The sequence below is a fragment of the Ambystoma mexicanum genome, chromosome 6p (genome assembly GCF_040938575.1).
Source record: "Ambystoma mexicanum isolate Mex_15411 chromosome 6p, UKY_AmexF1_1, whole genome shotgun sequence".
NCBI classification, from domain to species: Eukaryota; Metazoa; Chordata; class Amphibia; order Caudata; family Ambystomatidae; genus Ambystoma; species Ambystoma mexicanum.
The window spans coordinates 155,481,423-155,499,856 of NC_090935.1; the positions used below are offsets into that span (position 1 = coordinate 155,481,423).

Below are 18,434 nucleotides of genomic sequence, written 5' to 3' on the forward strand. Positions count from 1 at the left end.
TGAGTCCTTGTAAATCAGTATTTCTGTTTACTTGTTGGCCCGATTGGCCAGGGGTGTGACTGTACTTACAATGTCGACCCTCCCGCCAGTTCAAGTTACGGCCTTCTGTTGGGGGCTTGTGTTAAAACTCAAAGTGCAGGATGACACACTTCTAGCTCTCACCAGAGATGGCAGCTAACCCGCTCTCCTCAGAATCCCCCCCGAACCCCTCTAGACGGGATGGTGGGGAAGGGCCTAGTCCAGGAACATCAAAACATAAAGATCCTTTCTCTAAATGTCAATGGGCTAAACGCCCCCACCAAACGGAGATCGATCCTGAAAAACTCCAGGATGAGGAGGCTGCGGTGGCTATGCTCCAGGAGACTCACCTACTACCGGCAGACGTGGGGCGGCTCCGCTCCCGGCTATTCCCACTCCAGTTCTTTGCCTCAGGAGGCACCAAAAAAGGAGGTAGCGCGATCCTTTTCAGGAAGGAACTAAACCCTCCGGTCCTAGATTCGAAAACCTGCCCAGAAGGCCGATTTATAGCAATCAAATGCCTTGTGCTGGAGACCTGTACACCTTCGTCTCAGTATATGCCCCCAATTCTGGGCAATCCATTTTCTATGACTCGCCGAGTTCCTCCCTCTCACGCTTTGTAGAAGGCCAGACTATAATGGAGTACCAGACCCTATAAGAGATAATTTCCCCCCCCCACTCCGGGTGACTTCACCCAGGCGCTCAGCCTACTACGTATATTTAGATCCCTGGAGGTGGTGGACTCGTGGCGGATGCTTCACCCCACCAAAAAAAGATTACTCCTTTTACTCTTACGTTGAACCTTCTCAAGGATCGACCTCCTACTGACGTTCCCCACAAGCTCTCGCCTTCGTCAACAAAGTGACTGTTGGCCCAAGGATCCTATCTGACCACGCCCCCGTAATCATGGAGATCCGGGTACACAACCCCAAGCCCAATTCCCCACGTAGATGGTCCCTTTATGACCCAATCCTCAATGACATGTCGACAAGAGACAGGATTGCAACCGCAATAAAGAACTTCCTCAAAGAAAACCCAGTCTTAGACACTTCTCCGGCAAATAACTGGGATGCCATGAAGGCAGTGATTTCAGGAGTCTTGATTGCACAAGGGGTGGCCTACCACCGTAACAGGCGGCTGGCCCTGGAGGAAGAATTTAGAGTGGCGGAGGAGACTCGCAAAGGAAAAGGCTGGTCCCTTCGGACGCAGCGAGCCATTAGCATAGCCAGGAAGAAACTACAAGCCCAATATGCTGAACAAACTGCACAACTAATAGCCATAGACAAACAATGTTATTACCAAAGAACAATAAAGCAAACAAAATCCTGGTAGCTAAACTGGCCAAAACAAGACAAACTAATATCGCCGGCCTGCGTGACTCCCAGGGAGTCATTAAATATTCAGAATTAAAAAAAACTGGCTGTGAACCACCTGACCCAGGTAATGACTGCTCCGCCACGAGAGAAGTCCAAACAGGTAGAATACCTGCGAAGAGCGGCCTTGCCCCGATACACCGACGCGGCAAGAGAGCCTGGAGGTGCCCATCACGGATGAGGAGATCGAGGAACTCATTAAAGCTCTTAAATCTCGGGCCCCAGGCCCAGATGGGTTCTCTGCCAAATTCTACAAACTATTCAAACCCCAGCTGGTCCCCCCTGGGTGACACTCTTCAACTCCTTCAGTGACCTCTTTGATGCAGGAATCTACCACCATCCTCCTGCCCAAGCCAGGGAAAGACCCGAGAGACCCGTCTTCATACAGGCCAATAGCCCTGTTGAATATAGACACTAACCTGTATTCCAAAATTCTCGCAAATCGCCTAGGTCGCATGCTACAGGAGATAATTCATCCTGATCAGGCAAGCTTCATCTTAAACAGAACAGGAGATAATATCCGCAGAACCTTGAACTTGTTTGACCTCGCCGCCCGAAGCTCCCAGAGACTAGTACTAATGGCCTTAAATGCTACCAAGGCATTTGACAAGGTGGACTTGTCGTTCATGAAACTCACTCTAGAGGCCTTTGGATTTGGAGCGACGTTCCAGACAATGGTACTGGCTAACTACAAAGCTCCAAAGACATTTCCGAGGACGAACGGATCCCTCTCTGCCCCAATCCCCCTGTCATGCGGAACCAGACAGGGCTGCCCCCTGTCACCTCTGCTTTTCGCACTTACCATGGAACCCTTCGCTCAGAGGATCAGCCGGAACAACCACATCAAAAGCCCTCAGGTCGGCTCATTGCAACATAAAATCGCCCTATACGCTGATGACGTGCTCCTCACGATCTCGGAGGCCCACTTCTCCTTAAAGCATGCCCTAACGGAAATAACCAGCTATGGAGAGGTTTCCGGCTTCTGTCCACTTCACCAAGTCGGTGGCCTTGGGCATCGGCCTCCCCCCAGAGCAACGGGAGGCATTGGCCAAGATGTGCCCAATCACGTGGAAAAGAAGGGCCATCCCCTACCTGGAAGTCCAGATTCCGTCGAACCCAAAAGATACATACCAGGCCAACTTTCCCCAGCTGTTCAAGGAACTAGGAGACCTGAAACGCTGGACGACCCAGGCAATCTCACTAATGGGCTGCATAACAGCCTGCAAAATGAAACTTCTCCTGAGGTTTCTCTATGCCTGCTCTTCCCTCCCAGTGGCAATCCCTGCACCAACCCATCATGATTTGCAGAGGAAAATGCTGAAGTTCCTCTGGAGGGGTAAAAGGGCTAGAATCCCCCACAAGACAATGTTGGGCGACTCTAAACTGGATGGTTTCGGGGTCCCGGACCTACAGGCCTACGGGGTGGCAGCGCAACTGGCACATGTCCACGCATGGCAGACAATTACAAACCGCCCCAGATGGGTAGAATTGGAGCAGTCGCAGCTTCCACTCCCTCTGCAATTTCTGCCACATATCCCATCCCCTCTCAGAATGCGCTGGGAATGTCTTCTGTCGGTGACCATACACACCCTGATCTCCTGGGACTGGGCACTAAAACAAAAGGGAATCCTGAGGGGTCTGAGCCCGCAATCGCCAATTTTCCATAATCCTGCTTTCTCACCCGGGTCAAGTCCTCGTAGCTTCCAGAACTGGATAAACAGTGGCCTGGAGTCTCTAGAACAGCTATGCACGGGAAATGTACCCCATACATTCGAACAGTGCAAGGAAAAGTTCCAACTCCAGGAAAGGGATAGATTTACATATATTCAATTGCGTCATTGGTGCCCACACCCTCACTCTCCAGGTGGCAATGTGCCCCCTTATCCCCCTCGAACTAACACTCAAGGACCTTCCGACTCGAGAAAGGGTCTCCACATTATATATGTGCTTTTTGGGAGACTTCCTGGCAGCAAAGATCCGATGCATGGCCCAGTGGGAGGCCGACCTGGGATACCCAATTGAGGATCAGACATGGGTGGACCTCTGGGCCCGAGTGCACACCTCGTCCACCTATGTCACCAACAGGGAATGTGCATACAAGATCATGCTGCAGTGGTACTACCCCCAACCCCTTCGGCTTCATCACATGAACCCCCAGGTGGACCATACTTGTTGGAGAGGGTGCGATCAAACAGGCTCCTTCCTTCATATATGGTGGACATGCCCGAAGATCCAGCAATTCTGGAAACTGTTTGGCGACTATTGCACAGATCACCGGGACAGCAATCCCGCTGGAGCTGGAACCCGTTCTGCTGGATGTCCCAGTCCCCGCGATCTATCCACGCTCCGGGAACAGAGCGAAATTGCTGACCCAATGTCTCCTAGCAGGGAAAACGATGCTGGCCTGCTGCTGGAAATCCCCGGACGGTCCCCTTATGTCCCAGGTGACAGCGGCAAGAGCCGGAGTCGTCCACCGATTCCAGAACATTTGGGTCCCAGTGCTTGAATACGATCAGCGATTTCCCCGCCCTGACCTACAAACCCGCCAATGCCCGGTGGACCCTGAGGGACCAGGACGACCCCAGAGGGGGGACACAGCCGATGAGACTGCAGAATGGGCGGCCCGGGGGGTGGAGGCACCAGGTGGGGGGGGGGAATGGGACTTGAGGGGGATGTTTGAGAGGTAAACATGTTGCATCTATTGCTCATGTTGTATGGTTGTCAATCTGCCTTGATTTAAAATAAAGGTTTTTTTTTTTTAAAGGAGGACTTACTAGGCTGAACAGTTTGTTTAACGCATTGTTTTGGGATCCAAGAACTTTTTGCCCCAGAGATGTTCATTATACCCTTACCGATTCCAGGGGAATGGAATCGCCCTCTGGAACCCAAGGTCTGTTTTCATTTTTGGAGAACATTTATGTTGCAGCTAGTTTACTTTCATTTAAGAAATCTTTTTGCAAATACTAGGTTATAGACCTTTTCCTTATGACTTTATTATTTTGTTTTAGTAGGAGGGTCAGGATAGAACATTTCGACAGGAGAACGGCTTTTGATTTGACATCCTGACGAAGCTTAGTTTTTCATACTTAGGTAGAGAAATTGTTCTTAAGAATAGGGTGAGCAAGGAATTTTTCCTAACCCCTTTAAGTTGAATGAAAGTCTGTAACCAAAGACATGACAACTTTGTGTCCGGCTTTCTTTTCTGACCACCTCACACTACCTTGGACTAGGCTATAAATGAACAAATTCTTTTTACCTCTCTTCTCACTACTCAAAACAGTCTTCCAAAGAGCGTTCATCATCGTCAGCGCTTTGAGGCCATACCAATGGCAGCAGGTGCAATACAAATGCCACGTAAAAAAAAGTAACTTATTCTATTTATTATCGTGACAGACTTTCCAATAGGTAATACTTTAATAGAGAAGGGGCTTTGCAGATTACTTGGCCCCAATGATCCTTTCCCTTAATCATTTTGAGTAACAATATGTATTGAATGTACAGCAACATGATACACTGAAGAAAAGCTTAACAAACCCTTTTCCATATGCCCTCCTAGGAAATGTTTATACATTTGCTTATGTAAATATTCAGTGGATTACCAAATGTGTTTGGCGCACTCAAAATTATTTCATATGCTGGAGTGCTTTGCATACAAAAACAATCAAGTATTTTACTTCTCTTTCAGTGATTCTTTGAATACCTCTCTACCAGTATCCATTACAGCACAGGAATCTACCTACTCTGCATCACTTATTACCTCTCCCAGCTTAATATGCTCATCACAGAGCACCAGCCCAGTAACCACATCCTGCTCCAATTATGACCAGACGTCTGTGCATAACAGGATAGCATACCAAAGCCCAATGCCACCTTCTGAAACTTCACCGATAACTGTAAGTAGATGAAATTGTTTTATTTTTTGCCAAGATTTTTTATTAATCTCTAGAACATGTTTAGTTTTCTAAACTTTGTCCTTGTTGCCACTTTTAAATTACAGACAAAACAGTTCAACTTAAAATCTTGGAAACTGTGCCTTGGCTAGCTCCTTTATACAGAGCATGTCATGAATGTTTTATTGTGGTGAAGGCTTGTTGTTTGACAGGGTTTCCATTGGGGGGGGGGGGTAATCCTTTCTTTCATTATGGTACAGGTGACTGAACAGTCTGTTTTCACTTTAAGGATACAAATATGGCTGGTCATAATGTACAACATACAGAAACAAATTTACCTGTGTATAAGCTCTTTATGTAAACTTGTAATTTAAGGTAAATTTATAATGCAGGTAAATGCCAAAAAGCAGAGTGAAAATTGTTAGTGAGATTGGTCATGGGCTTTAAGTATATCTTCCTGAATTGGGTGTTAGTCTGGTGAGCTTGAGGGAATAACTAAGGGGTAGTGTGTCAGTCCTGCTCAGGCCCAACACTGGGTTGGTTAACTGATACAGTACACACTAACGGGAGTAAATCTTGTAAAATAAATGCGACATGAATAGTTAAGTAATTGAGAGTTCAGTGAACACTTTCCTTGAAAGGCTAATGCAATCACAGGTAAGTAAATACTTGTCAAGAATGTGTTTTAAGAGGGACCAAGGGAGATCAATTCTGCAGCTGATGGTGTGCAGTTTTTAGAGACAGTTGCTGTCTATGTTTGGCGTCTATTAAGCAGAATCCGTGCTGTGCCCTTAGGGACCACTACACACAATTAAGACTACAAGTGGTAATGAAAGTTCACCTTTGGTACAAGCCTGTACTACTATATTAAAGTGGTAGCAGTAGCGGAGCAGCCAGGCTTATCTCAAGAGTATATGAGCAGTAGCAGAGATTACACAAGGGTACCACAATTACTGTGACTCAAGCAAACACTGACTCAAGGTTTCAGGTAAAAAAAATTAAGTACATTTATTTTTTAAATCATCTGTAAAACACTTCTATGAATTAAAAACCACATAAAAAACACCCTACAAACAACCAATTCTCTTGGCACAGAATAGCTCAGGTAAGTACCTTATGTTTTGGCGGACCGGTGTTGTGAAACAAAAGATGTTACCGGGAACACATATGCAATCACATTTTGATAGCTCGGTCGTATTAAAGAAACGTGTATCCGCGGTAAGAAACATTAACGGGGCAAAACACACTTGGCACCTGGGCTAACCAGAGAGAGTTGGGGGGGGGGGGGGAAATCATATGCAACACTTCTGTCAGCGAGTGTTCTCTGATTCTGTCTGCCTTGACAAAAGTATTGCATATGATTTTTACCCCCGACTCTCTCTGGTTAGCTCAGGTGTAAGTGTGTTTTGCCTTGGTAATGTTTCTTACCGCGGATACGCGTTTCTTTAATACGACCAAGCTGTCAAAAAGTGATTGCATACGTGTTCCCGGTAACATCTTTTGTTTCACCACACCGGTTAACCCCCCAGCACTTCACTTAAGATGGGGTGTGCTGGATTTACAAGGGGAAAAAGTTAAGTGAAGTCAATTTCACTTTACTACTCTTGGGAAAAGTAGTTTACCTAAGAGAAGGTATTTAAACCTTATGAGAAATACAAAGGACTTCTCTGTGACACTGCACTGAAGGTGCTGTGTATCACAATACAAAAAGCAGATGCATATGGAGGTTGTCAGACTCCACAAACAAAGCAAACCGAGTCCAAATCAGATCAAAATACATGAGTTTGAAAAATGTCTCACTCCAGGATAAAAGGGCTGGGGGTATCTAAGGTTGAAGGGAATTGGCACAGAATGGAGAATTCTCCCTAACAGGAGGCAGAATATCTCAGTATGTGGAAGATTTGCGGGGCATTACTTCAGATGTGTGGGCACTGGAAACGGTAGCCCAAGGTTACTGCCTTCCTTTTCAGAAAAGGCCTCCACTTAGTCCACTGGGATACAACTGTCAAAACTCAGGATCTGCTCCTTGTGCAGGAAATGTTAACCCTGCTAGAGAAAGGTGCAAAAGAACATGTACCTGCAGTGGGAAGGAACAAGGGTTGTATTCCCCTTACTTTCCGATTCCCATGAAGGACGGAGGATTGAGACCCATCTTGGACTTAAGAAACTTGAACAAGTTCCTCAGGTAGGACAGGTTGAAGATGGTAACCCTTTTTCATTCTTCAGGCTCTCCAACACCAGGACTGGTTGGTGTCATTGGATCTTCAGGATGCTTACTTTCATGTGCCAATCCATCTCAAGCACAGAAAGTACCTGAGGTTCGCAGTTGGTGGTTCTCATCAGTTTTGAGTCTGACTCCCGCCCAAGGGTTTTCACCAAGTTGATGGCGGTAGTGGCAGCGGTCTCCGGAGAGTGGAGTTGGGGGTTTCACGAATACCCCTTCCTGGACGTTTGGCTGATCAGGGCTCGTTCACCCGAACAAGCCCTGGAACATCTCAGTATCACTTGCCACTCCCTCCACAGAATGGGCTTCTCCCTCAATTACAAGGATTCCCATATGATACCATCCCAAAGACTCCAATTCATTGGAGCAATCCTGGACACTTCCTCTGGGAAAGCCTCACCTCCCGAGGTGAGAGCTCAACACATTCTGAAGATGGTAACAAAATTCCAGAATGCACAGCATCTTCCGGTCTTTGATTTTTTTTTTTTTTTTTTTTTTTTTTTAGGTTGCTCGGTCTCGTGGCATCCTACGATTTCCTGGTGCCAGAGGCCTGCTTGAGAATAAGATCACTTCAATGGGCTTTCAGGACACAGGTCCCAATTCTCAGGCAATATGTCGGTCCAACTGCAAGTTCCGAGCAGAGTTGCTCAGGACCTTCTGTGGTGGTCTTTGAAAGACAATATTATCAAGGGAGAATCTTTTTGGCAGCCATGGCCAAAGATAACTGTAGTGATGGACGCCTCACTCACGAATTGGGAAGCCCACACCAACGAACTGACAATCAGCGGTCCTTGGTCTCCTTCAGAGTCCAAATTACGCATCAATCTTTTGGAGCTGAGAGCAATCGGACTAGCACTGAAGGCCTTTCTGCTCTCTGTTCAAGAATGTCCTAATGACGGACAACACAGCGGCCATGTACTATTTCAACAAGAGAGGTGGTGTAGGGTCATTACCACTGTACAGAGCCAATGCAGCTCTGCTTCTGACCAATGCAAGAAATCTGTCTGCAGTTCACATAGCCGAATAGCAGTACACAACGACGGATGCTCTAAGCAGGCAGCACAGTCTCAGACGAGCGGGAACTAGAGCTTCACATTTTGGGGAACCCCTCAAGTGGACCAGCCTTTGTTGGGGAGAATTCTCGAAAATGTGCCAATTCCCTTCACTTTAGAGACCCCCAGCAACTTTGCTGGATTTTGAGGACTTGATTTTTTTTACCTGAGGCTTTTTTCCCACTCATGTATTTTGATGTGTTTTACTCTTGTTCTTTGATCGTTGAGTTCTAGATAACTCCATAGGCATCATCTTTTCATGTGTCGCACAGCACCCGCAGTTCAGTAACACAGGGATGCCTTTTAGGCTGTCCCAAGGTTTAAATACCTTCTCTGGGATAAACTACTGTTTCCTAGTGAAAGTAAAGTGATATTGACTTTATTAGTCTTTCCAAATTCCTAGACCCAGCACACACACTTACCATAGTGTTGGAGGGGTTACTTTGTATCCCCCTATGTGTAGAAACTCATGTAGCAGTCAAATGCTACCCTTTCCTCTCGAAATGGCTGGTGGCAGTGGTTTTACAACAAACTACCCTGATTTTTCCTGACCGCGAACACTGGTAGTGTTAAATCGCGGGAGCCATGTTTTTCCAAGATTGCGTCTGAGCCCCCTTTGTTTAAACAGGTCCCGGTCATCTTTTTTTGCCATTTCTTTTTGGAAAGGTCCTTCTAGAGTTTCTCTGCGCGCCAAACCAGGTTTGGTCCCTTTGTTCCTACACCTTTGGCAGGCTTCAGGGCTGAAGGCCGCCTCTGGCGCCAGAGTGTCTGGGGTGGGCAGGAAGTGAGGGAGGTGCCCAAAACTCACTTTGCTTGGTCTCCTAGGAGACCCAAATACACTCTGGCCTGATTATCTGGCTGACTGTCGGGCAAGGATAGCCACCCTGCTGGGTGAGTGGCAGCTAGGCTTGAATGAATGGGAGTAAACTGGATAAAAGGCGAGTCTCTTGGCTTGGAAGGCATTCGACCACGGGAACGAAAGAACTAAAGACTAGCTGGCGGAGTCGGTGCAGAGTCTCGTGAGTCTGACACACTGCTTATCTGGAGTTCCTGCTGGTGGAGTCTTTGTCCCTTTTCTTTCTCCACCATTTGGCAAGGGGTGTGGACCATAACCCCCCCAGCTTCCCGCGGAGCGGCGCAGTGTCAGTGCAGAGTCTCGTGAGTCTCGTGAGGCTCACGAGGCACCTCTTGGTATACTCAGCGTGCACTCAGCATGAACCGTGACAACCTTGAGAAGTATCCTCAACGTTCAATTTGCCACCCACTAACACGATTACAGCTGCGACGTATGGCGAGGGGAGAGACCATGATGATGCCTGTCACCATGAGCCGGCCAGAAGCGGCCTCTGCGGCTCCACAAGTAAGAAAAGCAGGCGGTTTCTCCTCCCCTGCCCCTCGCACAATTTCGTTACCACAACAGTTAACAAGTAACCCTAATGCAAATGACTCGAACATGTTTGCAAATGTATATGTGAGTGAGACTGCCCATATGACTGTCCACATGTCTCACCCAATCGCTGCCTTAGCCCAGACTCACCCTATGCAAAAAAACTGTCTCCCTATGCTTTCTAGCAAGCCCTTACCTGTGGGGACGGTGGTGATGAGTGCTGCAGGAGGGGGTGTTGCTAGTGACCGGCGGTTGGGGTCTTGGAGAGGAGGCTGGCTTTGTTGTCTCAGCTGGCCGTGACTCGGGCGATCGAGGCGAGCTGACCGAGCGGGGGAGGGCTGACAATTCCCCCACGGTTGTTGAGGGACACGCCGCCGCGATTGCTCTGTCGCAGCTGCGAGTGCTGGCCGTGCCCGCTGCACAGGCTGGAAGGCAGCTTGTGGGGGTGTTGTCTGATACGTCAGTACCAAGAGAGGCGCCTGATGTCGCAAAGCACAGGCGCCTGGCTAGAAAGCGCGACGGCCTATCCAAGAGGCCTCACGAAGGCTCACAATGGTTATGGGATAGACACCACCTCTCCCATGCACAATTCAGAAACGGAAGAAAACAAGGATATGCCTGACACATTCGAAAACGCAAGGAGCCCATTGGAGATCAAATAATACTGGAATTATCAGACGTAAACTTTGAATTCAGTAAAACATTAATGGACAAACCCGTAAAACATAATGACGCCTCACGCCAAGACGAGGCACAGAGTTTTACCTCACAAGAGCAGGTAGATCCATCACCCCCCATAAAGTCCAACACACCGAGAGAAATTTCACAATCTCCCGCCAAAAGGCGAAACTCACTAGCTATTGTGAATAAATTGTTAGACTTGACAGAAATTAATGTTTCGTTAATCTCCAAACCACCTGCCTCCAGTGATTTGAAATCTAACCTGGAGATACCCGTAAGTGAAACCTGGAGATCACAACCATCACCACTATTTCCGGTTAAAGAATCCACTCCGTGAAATTATCGGCCAAGGGGAGCCAGAAAAAGAAGACATGTGGCATCAAGCTTGTCACCTCCCCCTTCGAATGTTCACAGAACAGACCCAGGCTAAGTGACAAGGAATCTCCCCCAAAACCTAATCTCAACAACCAGAGGAGAAACATTCCATCTAAGGACACTCTCATAGAGGAGAGGTCAGAGTCATCTAGCAATGACGAATCCATCTCATGTTCGCCAGAGAAACCACGGAACAATGCAAAAATGAAACTCGCAGTAAACAGAGCCTGTTCAAACCAAACTACAAGAGACGCTCATGTGCAGAAATTAATCAAGGATGCGTTAAATGAATTATGACCCTTTGTTATGTCTTCATTGACAATAGCAATGGCACCCATGCTCAAGATGTATGAGCAAATCAGTGAGAATATAAAAGATCTGTCAACCTTGTCTGCCTTGATGAATTCAAAAATGCTGTTGATTGAGTCACAAGGAGCCTCGGTAACCACCAAATTATGGGGAAACATCCAAAGACTAGACCAGTCTTTGAAAGACTTAGCAGACCAGAAGAAAAGCAATGCCGAGGACAAGAAAGTGCTAGCTGAGGTGACAAGAGAAGCGTTGGGACTACTGAAACAAAGTCAAAAAACAAGAAGGGACAAAGCAGAAGCAGCTGTAATAACCTCGCATCCGACACCAAAATCAGTACGAAACCAAAGACTTTGATGGACTGACTCAACAATCGGCGAGATTTGCTGCTAGCCCAACAGCATCATCACCAAGACAAACTGGCAAGAAAGTGGCGCAAGTCCAGCATGGGGATAGGGCACTAAATGACCTGCCCAATGGAAGAGATCCATGTCCCGCTCTGACTCTTTGTCCACCGCTCTCCAGCTTACCTTCCGCCTCTGTGAATGACCTCCACACAGGTCATCCGGTCATATTGCAAACAAATAATTCTAATCAACTGGAAAGGAAGAAGACTGCAGCTGACTTATGCGATACACTTCCAAGTGGGGCGCTCCCATCAACATCTGCCAATGCTGACGGCATTCTAGGGTCTGGTGATGCCATTTTTCAGCGCCAACAGGTCACCCGAAATCCTCCTGATCAACACGATAAGGAAAAGATCAAGAGCGCACCCAAAGTCCCAACTGGGATTGACACGCATCCTCCACCCTTGGTAAATGGAGTCAGCTGTCTAGGCTCAAGCTGTGGAAATGTACCTGACCAAACTTGGAGCAAGGACAAAAATATTGACATTTTCCAAAAGCCGAACCTGGTCATTCCAAATCAAGCTGCGGAAGAGAAGAAAACAAACAAATGTAAAAGGAAACTAAACATGGGTTCAAGGAAATTGCTTAGAAACCTGAAAGCAGTGAATGTATTCGTAACTACAGAACAGACGAGTGAAAATCATAAAAAGGTTCTATCAAATCCCAAAGCAAATGAAAAGACAATTAGCGAAGAAACAATCATCGTGGATGAAATTGAGGAAATTTCACAAAATTAGCTCAACTTATCCACACATGAAGAGGAATATTGTTATGAAGAAATTGACGAACAAGCAGTTGAGAACTGTGCAAAACCATCTGGAACACATCCTGTCAACAACCCAACGACAAAACCAATACAAGAATCGTCAAAATGTGGAAGAATCTGCCAACTAATACTCCCCATGGATGACACTAAATCCTCAAAAATAGTACAATAAGAGGTTAAGTTCGAGACCATGGATGAGAAAAAAAAGCAGTAAGCAGCGTTTAAGTCCAGCGGATAAATCCCCATACGATAGTAAATCACCAAGGCATTCAGTGGTTGACTCCAAAGGGAAAGATACCGCTAGAACTCACGGGATCCATATTCCACGTTGTGAATCCACAAGTCAATTTTGCCCGAGGGATCTCCAAATAAAAACAACTATCAACAGAAATGATAGACCTCTGAGGAACACTAGCCAAAAAAAGTCACCGAACTGAGAAATACAAAAAACCTGGAAGGTATATGTTTATTCTAGAACGAATTTTGGACACAAAAGATGGCCTAACTTTAAATAGAAACAATGTATTTCGCCTATTGCACCATGTGCCTGGCCTTCTATCGATAGAATCAAATGACATTCAAACTGTAGAATTTGTCAGTGACCAACAAAATGACAGTCCGGTTTCACATCGACTCCAGGTTAGTATGCGATTTACTCACTAATGCTATCCACTTCTTGTTGTCCTTGGGGTTTGATATTCATGAAGAAGGTACTGCACCTCAGACAGATATAAGCTCTGAAGACATATCGAGAAAAGGCACAGAAGTGGAAAAAATTCAAGCTGAAAACGTTGAGAAAATCGTTGATCCACAAATAGTAATGATGACGAGGCAAGCCGTTATGCGGCCTGAAAGCATTCAATGTGAAAATGAGAATAGTGTTAAAACTCAAACTCGATTCACACCTGGTGAACAAATCAAAATCACAATAAATGGAAATGCCAATATGCAGAGAAATGAAAATGAACTACAAGAAACAGAGAACCCAAACAAGAACACAAACTGGAATTGGCTGGCTGGTTTGTGGGAGGCAAATCGAGCTAATGCCATCAAGAGCCTTCTGGTCCTACCACAAACTTTTTATCTTGGAACACAAGAGGCTTCGTACATTTATTCAACGGCACCAAAAACTGAAGTGACAATGTAACTGCCATCTGCCTGCAAGAAACATGGATGACAAGTTGCTCTCTATCAGACGCTTTTGAGCTTGCAATAAATCCTGCCATAACACGAACCAAGGGTCGCCCCTCTCCTGGGTTCCTGACCATGATCAGAAAAAATTCTAGCTGGAAACTAAGAAAAATCAGTACATTTTTCTCTGTTCATACAATGTTCGGTGATTGCTGCAGGAAATGAGACTAATAACATCACAAATCAAATTCACATTATCAATATGTATTGGCACCACAAAAACGCAGGAACACATACATTCATAAATATGGTGTGCGAGATAATCGATGAAATAAACAGTCTTCACCAAAGTCCGAATATCATCTGTTGTGGTGATCTCAACCTAGACTGTGTGAGTCAAAGATCATTGGACCTAAAAATCCAGCACAAAAACTAGCAAATAAATGGTGTACTGATCTCGAGGAAAGAAATGTCACTATGCTAAACGGAAACATCATGGGTGATATTCCCCCAGAGAAAACTTGGAGAAGTATGAATCAGACTTCCACCATAGATTACTTCATTTCGGACAGTCTACAACAACGAGCGATGTCACTGAAAATTACATCTGAGAGTTGAATACAACTGCCGTCTAGAGCAATTTATGACTGTGGATAATGGAATGAGAACATCATCCTTTCATCCGAAACACCACTTTGACAAGTACTCGAAAGAAAACTATTTCGAAAAGAACTGAGGCAACATAGAAACCTCAAAACTGAACACCAAAAGCAGGCAAACAAAATCAGCAAACAAAAATATAAAAACTGGCAAATCTCACGCAAAGCAATTATGCTCCAAAATGACACCGAATCAATGCTCGCTAGTCTCAATAATAAAAACTCTTCCGAGTTCTGGAAATTAATAAACAGCATTAATTGTAAGCAAGATGCAATTCAACTAAGCATGGTGTGTGAAAAGGACTGGATCAAGCAATATAATATAGTGTATGAGAAAAAAAAGCAACACCATTGACCCGCCGCTGCCTCAGCTTACAAAATGGGACCTTCACTTCGATAGAGAAGACATCCTACTGAGCATCCAACGAAGCTCCACTTCAAGGGCACCAGGACCGGACGGTCTAACAAACTTTATACTTAAAACCCTGAAGAGTGGGCCAGTTTTCTATCGAAATTGTTTGCTGTAATCGCCAACGAAGGAAAAGTACCAACCAGCTGCAAAACTGCGATTGTCATCCCAATCTTTAAAAAGGCAACAGAGCCGAACCAAAAAACTACAGACCAATTGCCTTATTGGATGTGTTGGGGGGAAAAATATTTGCAACCCAACTACAAAAACAACTCTTCAAATGGATTCAAGACTCAAACCACTTGGACTGCTGACAAGCAGGCTTTGTCAAGGGTGTAGGCTGTGGCCTGAATCTCCTTCTGTTGAATATTCTTAAGATCGATGCAATAAAAAGAAACAAAAAGATATATCTTGCTTTTGTGGACCTGTCACAAGCATTTGACAGTATTGACAGAGAACTACTTTGGAAGAAAATGTATGATTGGAAATGCCCAAACAGCTTACTCCTAGCAATAAAAGCATTGCACACCAACTCGGAGATCAAAATAAGGCTGGACAAAAGAGGCACTCTTTCAGCTCCAATAAAAACACATCGAGGAGTAAAACAAGGGTGCCCACTGGCCTCGATTATCTTAAATTTATTCATCTCAGTCCTGGGTGATGCATACAAAAATGCAAACATTTTCTCTCCAAAAGTTAATGGTCAAGAGATGCATTGGTTATTGTATGCCGATGACCTTGTTCTTCTGGACCGGACTCCTATAGGCCTACAGCGAAAACTTGGGATTCTTGCCCAATATATCCAACTAAATGGCCTAAACGTAAACACGCAAAAATCAGAAATCCTAATCCTCCAAGATCTACGAAAGAAAAAAGAACCTGCTGGAAAAAAAAGATTAATGTGGAAATTGGGTGGAGGTACAATGGAACTAAAAAAACAATGTACCTAGGCATGCTGCTGAGTTCTAGCATCAATGATGCCCCATGGGTGGAAAAAGTCAAGGCCAAATGCAAACAACTGACAGCGCAAGCATGCATCCTGAAAACGAAATATGGAAAACACTCCTTAAAACCTGTCTTAACCTTCTACAAGAAGAAAGTCATCCCGGCATTAATCCATGGAGCGGACTGTGCCTTTGGATGTCCTGCGGAAGTGTGGGCCTCCCTGGAACATTCCTTTTGGCCCAAGGTTTTGCGCTTACCTCCTGGCGTGCCAACTGCCTGCATAAGATCTGAGCTTAGTCTCTTATCTATCAATGGAAGGATTACGTGGAACATGTTAAATGAGTTTCGTAAAGCATTCACAGAAAAGCCGATCCCACAATATAACATCTTAAAAGACCTAACCAAAGAACATGGAGACAATGTACTCTCATTGTGGGTTCAGCGTTGCGAAAAAACTGACATAGGAGCGGACAAAAGTCTACTACTAGAAAATCCAAATAAGGTCAAATCATTGCTCTGGATCCAAGATTGGATCGACATTGGAGACAAGTGCAGAAAACACAGAATAATGAAGCTGATGCCAAATGGAGAGAGAAAATTGAACGAGACTCAGTCTTATCTGCTCAAATTCCCAGACAAAAACTGTAGAGCGATCTTTATGAAATATCGTCTCAATCAATTTCCCACCCGAGAAAATTTGATGATATGGGATGCTGTTGGCCAAAGTTCGTTAACGTGTCGACTTTGTAGCGACGACAATGAAACTTTAAAACATCTAATATTGTTATGCTCGGATTTGACCCATGAACGTACGTACAAAGCACTTCGGAAGGTTTATTTTAGCAAAACCATCTGACAGTTGAAGATTGGTGGAGACAACTCTCTCAAGACTCGGATCGTAGTCTAACAATTGAACTAACCACCTTCTTAGAACTAATAGTGGAAAACTTAATAAAGGCAGAAGCAAACTTAGAACCCAAACATCAAAAACTACTAAAGGTGGCTGGATAAAGTAACATTTGCAGAAACAATTTGCCACCTCTGCCGGTTGGGAAAAATCCATTTTGCATCCTTCCTGAAGGCCTATATGTTAGACATTTGTACGTTAAAAGATTCCTTAATGTTCGTTTCTGCCTTTTTGTCCTTCATCTCTCTGCTTAATTCTGTATCCTTTTTTTTTTTTTTTAAAGGTTTGTAACAAACCAATAAAAAAAAAAAACAAAACTAGCTGGAAGAGGACGTCTGCTGCAACGCCTGGACCGTTGGTTTGCCCGTTGAAGCCCTGCTGCAGGTCCAACTTGCCAGACAGAGAAGCCCTTTAAAGGACGATTTCCCCCTTTGAGTTGGTGGGACCAATCAACTCGTAAGCCACCTGGATACCATTCTCGGAGCTAGTTGAATTTTCCTCAGAGTGCTCCTGGAAAACAAATAGCTAGGGAGAAGGACACCAGTTTGTGTGCTTGACTACAGCTACCGGAATAGAAGATTTGCCTTTGCCAGCTTTTTTACCAGTCCCAGTGCAGGAGTCCCTCCAACGTCCTCCCTCTTGTCCCCATGACTGAGGCTCGGGAACAGCGAGATCTGCAGTAACAGACGTCTTCAGCTGTATCTTTTTCTTCATTGTAAGGTACTGTGAAAACCCGACCGAGAGAACTTGCCTCTCACTGCGAAAGTGCTTGAAACTTTGGCAACTTGCAGGCCTAGTCAGCTTGTGACCCAACACATGGATCTTTCTTTTACAAACTACTTCTGAGAGCTTTGGCAAATACTTTTCCGTTTAACTTCCAGAACTGCTTTATCCTGTACAAGACTTTAGTCCATTGACTTTGGCCCAACCTATTGCATTGAATCAACTTCTCTGGGGAACTCAAACTATTTGCACTGTTTAAGAGTAACTGAAATATTCATTTTAATAACCTCTGCCTTTTTGCTCCTGCTTCAAATGCTCTGAATGCCATTTTGCTCTTCCTTCAAAATAGTCTAAATGCCTCAGAACCTGATATTGTGAAGTGCTGAAGTGTACTTTTGTGTGATATAGATTGCCTTCTTCTAGTGAATGTTTTATAACTGACTGTGAAATAATGTTTTTACCAAGAAACCATGAGTATAAGAGTCTATTTGAATACTTATAATTATAGACCTCTGTGTAACATCCTTACAGCTCACATTCCCTCTTGAGATCAGCTTGGCTGCTCAGCAACGCTACCACAAAAGTGTGTATTACAGACTTCTACCAAAGGTTGGTTTTGCTTACACCTGTAGTCCTACTTGTATGTAGTGGTCCCAAAGGGTAGTGTATCCAAACTTTGCCTAACTTCCTTCATGCATGATTTCCGAAAGGCTGAGATACAAGGATTGGGATCTCCTGGATTACGTAATGGAGATTTTGCTAACAAGGCCAGCAACTAAATCGTTGTACCGTTGCCATTGGAATAAGTTAATCACCTGGTGCAAGGATAAGAATGTAGATCCATTTCAATGTGACACACCCATTGTGCTTTCTTTTCTATTACACTTAGCCATTTTCAAGCGCTCCCCAGAAGAGGATTCATATTTTTAAACCCTTTTATACAATTTTTGAAGGGACTTACTAATGTATTCCCTCCAGTTCCATTCAGTGTACTTTTTTGGGGCCTAATCTTGGTACAAAACATGACATGTAACCTATTTGAGCCTTTACGTTCATGCCCTTTAAGGCTCTTGACATTAAAGACTGTTTTTGCTTATTCCAATAACATCCCGCTGGTTAAGCGAGTTGCAGGCTTTCTTGCAAACCTCCTCATACCACTGTCTATAAAGATAGTCCTT

The 18,434-nt window shown here is 45.0% G+C and overlaps 1 protein-coding gene across 11 annotated transcripts in view; it reads left to right on the plus strand.

Annotated features, from left to right (window-relative positions):
* The window catches only part of UBAP2 (ubiquitin associated protein 2), a 1,758,279-nt gene that overhangs the window by 803,540 nt on the left and 936,305 nt on the right, over nt 1-18,434 (plus strand). For all 11 annotated transcript variants that reach the window (XM_069626852.1, XM_069626853.1, XM_069626850.1 and 8 more), the window contains one exon: nt 5,077-5,284. In XM_069626852.1, the coding sequence (XP_069482953.1) occupies nt 5,077-5,284 (208 nt within the window). The remainder of the gene's footprint in view (nt 1-5,076; nt 5,285-18,434) is intronic.